Source organism: Apium graveolens, chromosome 8 (genome assembly GCF_009905375.1).
Source record: "Apium graveolens cultivar Ventura chromosome 8, ASM990537v1, whole genome shotgun sequence".
In the NCBI taxonomy this organism is placed as follows: Eukaryota; Viridiplantae; Streptophyta; class Magnoliopsida; order Apiales; family Apiaceae; genus Apium; species Apium graveolens.
In genome coordinates, this window is record NC_133654.1 from 43,841,692 (window position 1) to 43,849,416 (window position 7,725).

General features: G+C 37.2%; 2 protein-coding genes across 2 annotated transcripts; both read right to left on the minus strand.

Moving 5' to 3' along the window:
- Positions 1-4,096: 4,096 nt before the first annotated feature.
- LOC141679527 (uncharacterized) lies at positions 4,097-5,816 on the minus strand. Its single transcript, XM_074486006.1, has 4 exons — positions 5,008-5,816; positions 4,819-4,924; positions 4,639-4,732; positions 4,097-4,545 (listed from the first exon to the last, which is right to left on the minus strand). Exons 1-4 carry the CDS (start codon positions 5,814-5,816, stop codon positions 4,097-4,099), a joined length of 1,458 nt encoding a protein of 485 aa, XP_074342107.1.
- Positions 5,817-6,007: 191 nt separating this feature from the next.
- Positions 6,008-7,468, minus strand: LOC141679528 (uncharacterized). Its single transcript, XM_074486007.1, has one exon. It carries the CDS (start codon positions 7,466-7,468, stop codon positions 6,008-6,010), a length of 1,461 nt encoding a protein of 486 aa, XP_074342108.1.
- Positions 7,469-7,725: the final 257 nt, after the last annotated feature.

Below are 7,725 nucleotides of genomic sequence, written 5' to 3' on the forward strand. Positions count from 1 at the left end.
TCTTCTTATCATCAAAAGATACATTGATAGATTTCATGACCACTCTTGTTCTCAAGTTATAGACTCTGAAGGCTTTTGTGGAAAGTGGATATCCAACAAAGATTCCTTCATCAGCTTTTAGATCAAATTTGGATAGCTGTTCAGGGTGAGTCTTAAGAACAAAACACTTGCATCCAAATACGTGAAAATACTTCAGATTTGGTTTCTTTTTCTTCACCATCTCATATGGTGTCTTTCCTTTCTTGTTAATGAGTGTTGCATTCTGAGTAAAACAAGCAGTCTGCACAGCTTCAGCCCAGAAATAGGTTGGAAGCTTTGCTTCATCAAGCATTGTACGTGCAACTTCAATGAGAGTTCTATTCTTTCTTTCAACAACTCCATCTTGCTGTGGAGTTCCAGGAGCAGAAAATTCCTGTTTGATTCCATGGTTTTTGCAGAACTCTTCCATTATCAAATTCTTGAACTCAGTAGCATTATCACTTCTTATTATCTTCACAGAATCTTTGACCAATTTATCCAGTTGCCTGACATGATCAATCAAGATTGATGCAGTTTTACTTTTTATGTGCAAGAAATACACCCATGTGTATCTGGTGAACTCATCCACTATGACCATAGCATATTTCTTCTTTGCAATAGACATGACATTTACTGGACCAAATAGATCAACATGCAGTAGGTGATAAGGCTCAAGAATTGATGATTCAGTCTTGCTCTTGAATGAGGATTTCTTTTGTTTAGCCTTCTGACAAGAATCACAAAGGCCATCAGGAGCAAATACTGACTTTGGCAGTCCTCTCACAAGATCTTTCTTGACTAGTTCATTTATATTGTTGAAATTTAAATGAGAGAGTTTCTTGTGCCAATTCCAGCTTTCTTCAATTGATGCTCTACTCATCAGACAGATTACAGAACCATCAGTTCTTGTTGAAAGCTTGGCTTCATAGATGTTACCATGCCTGTATCCTTTCAGAACAGCTTTGCCTGTAGATTTACTAATAACTTCACAGTGTTCTTCAAAGAAATCCACATGATAACCTCTGTCACAGATTTGACTAACACTCAGCAGATTGTGTTTAAGTCCTGAGACCAGAGCTACTTCTTTAATGATGACATTCCCAAGATTGATATTGCCATATCCCAAAGTTTTTCCAATGTTGCCATCTCCATAAGAAACACTTGGTTTAGCCTTCTCCACAAAGTCTGATAGTAGGGCTTTATTTCCAGTCATATGTCCTGAACATCCACTGTCCAGAACTAGGATGTTTTTAATATTGCCCTGCAATCACAAAGACCACTAATGATTAGTTTTAAGGACCCAGACTTGCTTGGATCTTTTGGCCTTATTAAGTTTGTTAACATTTGCAGCGGATTTAGCATCAGAGTTTATGTTAACATTTTTCTTATCAGAATTTACACTATCAGACTTTGAATCAGAACTTACACTAGAAGGAACAATGTTAACTTTCTTTAAAGAAGGTTTTATTTGATAATAATCATAGTACAGACTATGATATTCCTTACAAGTATAAATGGAATGCCATAAACTACCACAATAAAAACAAAGATTTTGTGGCTTATATCTAACAGACTGACTCTTAACTCCTGACTTTGAAGGTAAGGAGTTTATGTTCTTATTCTTCCTGCAAAAAGAAGCCAGATGGTTAGAACTTCCACAGTTATGACATGTTTTTCTAGGAGCATCAGGAACAGGCTTATAATCATTGCTTTTATTCACACCTTCCTTTCCATTCCTATTTTTCCTAGGTGATTTTACCTTGTTTGCATTCTTAACATCTTTCAGCTTATGCTTAAGCTACTTCTTTGTCATTAAGCCTACGTTTACTTCAGTTGTCTTTTCCTGTTTTAGTTTATCAAAAGTTAATTCCTTTTTAACTTCTGATTTCTCAGTATCAGACTTTACAGCTACAAACTTAATAGGTTTTAACTTTGGCTTTTGTTTAACAACTGTAGGCTTAATATCTAAAGTTCCTTTATCATTCTTCTCTTCTCCATAACCTAAGCCCTCTTTCCAGTTTTCACTACTTAACAAATTCTGAGTTATTCTGCCAGAGTTAGTCCAAGTCCTGATAATCTCTCTTTCCTTTTCTAACTCAGCTTTTAGAGATTCATTCATTTTAAGCACTTCATCCATAACATAGAAAGCATTATCTCTATCTTTCTGAGTTTGATGGAACATGACTAACTCTTTTTCTAAATAATCATTCCTCTTTTTGCAAGCAAGATTTTCAGAAGTTAATCTTTTACATGTTAAAGTTTGATCTCTATAGCTAATGAACATGGTTTTAAGATATCTTCTCAACTCATTAATATCATCAGTATGAAAGGTATAAGTAGTTTGAGGTACCTTTAACTCAGTAGCTTCAGAACTGCTTTCAGCACTTGTCATATCAGTATTTGCCATCCAGGCATAATTCTCCTCACTTTCAGAATCTGAGGTGTCTGTCCAGCTTTTGTTCTTTGTGACAAGAGCCTTGCATTTGTCACTCTTCACTTTCTTGCAATCAGGAGATATGTGGCCTTTCTCACCACAGTTATAGCATTTGACATTTGTATAATCTCCTCTGTCAGACTTTTCTCCTTCGCCTTCAGATTTTCTGAAATTCTTCTTATCAGAACTTGCACCTCTCCTGGAAAACTTCTTTCCCTTCCTGAACTTCCTGTATGCAATCTTCGTGATTCTTTTCACCATAACAGCACACAGCTTCATCATCTCATCATCAGCATCCATCTCAGGCAAGCTTTCAGATTCTGAGTCATCATCACTATCAGAACTTGATGACTCAGTATCAGACTTTGTGAAGAGCGCTTTACCCTTGCCTTTCCTTGAGGTAGCTGCCTTAGGGGATTCTTCTTCAGTCTTAAGAGCAATTATCCTTGACTTTCCTCCTTTCCTCTTGCTTCTTTGTTCCATCTCAAGTTCATGAGTCTTGAGCATCCCATAAATTTCATCAAGAGTTGTTTCATCAAGATTATAGTTGTCTCTTATTGTTGTTGCCTTCAAATCCCAGCTTTCAGGAAGAGCCAACAGGAATTTAAGGTTTGAATCTTCAAGATCATACTCCTTATCAACCAGTGATAAATCATTCAAGAGTTTGACAAATCTATCATATAAATCAGTCAATGACTCATTAGCCTTTGAGTCAAAGTGTTCATATTCTTGAGTGAGTATTGTCTTCCTATTCTTCTTAATCGTATCAGTTCCCTGACATCTTGTTTCCAAGGCATCCCATATCTCCTTTGCAGTCTTGCAGTTTATTACCCTGTTTGACATTACATTATCAATGGCACTATGCAGTAAGTGTCGTACCTTCGCATCCTTAGCAATTGAGGCGATGTCTTCAGGAGTGTAATCACTCTTCTCCTTTGGGAGTGTAATTTATCTTTCAATTCCCGATCCACATTTGGCCAGCTGTCAATGTCAATAGGAATCATAGTTCTTGCCAGGTGCCCTATGTAGGACTGTAAGGTACACCTAGTATCTCCGACAGGAACTCCAAACTCATTGTATCTGATTTTAAATCTCTTGCCCTGGGCCTTCCTTACCAATACTTTTTTAAGAGAGGAAACACCTCGTGCAACTCCCAACCTTCTTTTCGCAGAATTAGAATTAGTTGTTGTTTCTTGTTCAGACTGTTGCTTTTCAGTTTGAGGTTCACTTGGTGCTTGTCCATCCTGATCACAGTGCTCTTCAACCTCCTGATCACAATGTTCTTCGACCTCTTTAACTTTTTTAGATTTGCTTTTGTTGGTTCTTTGTTTCTTTGCCATTTTTGTCCTTCACTCTGAATAATAAAACAAGAAATAATTAGTCACTGAATAAATGAAACTCTACATGAATTAAAATACATTCAAAATTACATATGCATGAATAAAAATGCATTCAAAATTACAACTGGAAAATTTCAAAACAAATACAAAAACAAAATACAAAAAAATTATAAAAGAAAAATTACAAAAGAAAAATGCATTAGTCACTATAATTCATTTACTCAAAAAAATTACAAAGGAAAATTAAATATGCTGATTAAATTATAACAAGCAAAAAGTACAGAGAGCTAAATTAACAGGATCATTATTTAACCCAAATTCCCTCAACATTAGGCCTAATACTATGCGCAACGTCTTCATTGGTCACATCAGAAGCAGGGATGTTAGAGCAGAAGGGAGGATGTTCCATGATCGTGTCACCCAAATCATCGTCGTTATACAACTCTTGATAGTCTCTAGTTGTGGAAGTTAACACGATCGACCAAGTAGGATCAACCAGATCTTTAATGTAAAACACATGGTTGACTTGGTCAACAGAGACATATTTATCCTTCTTATGGCCTTGTCGATTGAAATCCACAAGTGTGAAGCCAAGATCGTCGATCTTTATGCCTTTATCATTCTCTGCCCATTTACACAGGAAGAGTGGAGCTTTGAACTCATGGTAATCCAACTCCCATACTTCCAAGATTATGCCATAAAAGGTCATATCACTCTCAATGGGGTTTAAATCTTTCGCACTGGACACATGGACTGCCTTAGCAACCACAGAAACTCCACTGTTTTGAACAACCCGCGCATCATCTCGGTCTTTCGTAAAGTATCAGACTCCATTGACTGAAAAACCTTGATAAGTTAAAATAGAAAATGATGGTTTTCCAGCGAGCCATCGTATCGTCTCTGAAACAGCATCGGGATTTCCCTTCATTTCACTACTTACCTATACATAATATTATATAATAAAAAAATCCATCAGTTGCAAACTACAACTAAGAACTATTTAAGTAGACAATACACAAAACCTACTTTTTTTTCAAACCAATCGGCAAATAGCCGATTGTGCTCTCCCATGAGCCAATGAACACTTTTTTTCTTCCCTCGGTAAATTTCATCCAAATACTCCTTGTGCATTCTGAGAATATGCATAAATATTAGAAATAACCCACAAAAATTATATCTTCAAACAAATAGGACAAGTTAATAAAATAAACGTACACGATATAGGGATACACTTCATCATTGTTTTGAAGGACATGCAGATGAGCCTCATCTCGCTCTTTTTCTTCCACGACCTTTATTATCGTGGCAGATAATGGACCAGATTGCTTGCCTTGCTCAACTGGAATGCCGGCAGTTGTACAAGTCTGGCTCATAAATTCTGTGCAAAATTCTACTGATTCTTCTTTAAGGTAGCTTTCTGCCATACAACCTTCAGGATAATATCGGTTTCGTACGTAGCTCTTTAGCACTTTATTGAATCGTTCGAAGGCATACATCCATCTATAAAATACCGGTCCACATAAACGCACTTCTAGGACAAAGTGGACAATAAGATGTAACATTACATCAAAAAATGATGAAGGGAATATTTTTTCTAGATCGCATAAGGTTATTATTACATCTGACTGTAATTTATCGAGTTTCGAGACATCGACAACTTTGCTGCATAAAGCATTAAAAAAGAAGCACAGTCGTATGATTGTGACCCTAACATTTTTCGGGAGAACGGATCGAATGGCAACAGGGAGGAGTTGTTGGAGAAGGATATGGCAGTCATGGGACTTAAGCCCGTATATCTTCAAATCAGACATGGATACACAATTTTTTATGTTTGATCCATGTCCAGAAGGAAGTTTCATAGACAAGAATGAGTTCAAGACTTTCTTTTTTTCAACCTTCGACAAAGTAAAAGGGGAAGGAGGCAGATAGGTCTTTTTTTCTCCTACTTGAGGAGCTAAATCATGTCTAACACCCATATCAATCATATCACGACGTGCCGCCTCACTATCTTTTGACTTTCGCATATTTAATAACGTCCCAAGCAGATTATCACACACATTTTTCTCGATGTGCATAACATCGAGACAGTGGCGAACATGATGATATTTCCAATATTCTAACTCAAAGAAAACAGATTTTTTCTTCCATGGACATTCCACCTTTTTCGACTTCTTCACCTCTTTTCTAAAACAAAAATCAATTCGTTCCTGACGCGCTAACACTTCTTCTCCGGAAAGGGGTTGACATGCGTTCCCAACTCTTGTTGTCCGTTAAAGGCCGCCTTCTGCCTCCTATAAGGGTGCTGCCTAGGCAAATAACGGCGATGACCTTGGAAGCACATCTTCCTACTGTGACTTAAATATTTAGCCACAGTATCGTCACCACAAATTGGACAACTCTTATAACCCTTATTCACGCAGCCTAACAAGTTTCCATATGCTGGAAAATCATTTATAGTCCACAATAAAATTGCTTTTAGAGTGAAATATGATTTACTATAGGCGTCATAAACGTTTGGTTCACCTTCTTCCCAAAGTTTTTTCAGATCATCAATCAACGGTTGTAAATAAACGTCGATGTTATTTCCCGGCTCATGTGGACCAGGAACTAAAACTGACAACATCATGAACTTCCTTTTCATGCATAACCACGGAGGAAGATTGTACGTTACCAACACTACTGGCCAGCATGTATATCGATTGACTAACCCATTAGTATGCGGGTTGATACCATCCGCGGATAAAGCCAACCTAATATTCCTAGATTCACTACCAAAGGAAGGCCACCGGTAATCGATATTCCTCCAAGAAGGAGAGTCGGCCGGATGTCGCATCTTGTCATCATTTATTCGCTGATTTGCATGCCAAGTCATGAGTTCAGTAGTAGAGGGAGATTTAAATAACCGTTTAAATCTTGGAATTATAGGAAAATACCACATGACCTTGGCTGGAACATTGACCCTAAGTTGGTCATTCTTCCGTACTTTCCAACGTGACAGCTTGCAATGAGGACACTGAGAAGCATCAGAATGTATGCCCCTATACAGTATACAATCATTGGGACACGAATGAATTTTTAAATACACTAGACCTAAATCGGATAAAGTTTTCTTCGCTTCATATGCGTTAGGAGGCAACACATTATCTTTGGGAAGGATCGAGCCAACTGAAGAGAGCAGCTCAGTAAAGGCAGTGTCGCTAATACCAAACCTAGCTTTCCAGTTGTGCAATTTTAACATTGGCTCTAACTTTGTGCACTCGCTGCCCTCAAACAACGGTTGTTCCGCATCAACAACAAACCTCTGAAAATCATATGAATCCTTATCGTAATTACCCGAATTAAAAGCCGCTTCACAAACTTCAACAGTTTCTGATGCAACAAAGTGCTCTATAGGTTGGTCTGAAGCAGGACGTGTACTACCTATAGAAGACCTAGTACTCCTAGTAGATTTTTCTTCATGCCAAATCCAATCAACATACACCAAACTAAAACCATGATCATAGATATGTCCCCTTATGATTTTGGTTGAGAATTTTTTAAAATTCACACATCGACCACATGGACAAGGAATTCTTTTAGGATCTTTACAATTTTCTTCAGCGAAAATCAAGAATTCTTCGACGCCAATTTCAAATTCTAAAGAATCCCTATCTTTCGATATCCACGACTTATCCATAAATGAAAATGTATGACCAGCAATCTAGCAACCTAACCACCTGATGGTCATTTCAACATCAAAGCGCGAATTAATCAATACAAGTGCACATATTCAAGTGCACATAATTAAAACCAAGAAAGTCAACATTGTTTAACTAGCATAATCAATACAAGTGCACATATTCAAGCGCGAATTAATAACAAACATGCCCTTAAAAAATTGAAAGATTTTACACAAATGACAACTAGTACATTCATGGCATCTCATCTATTAAA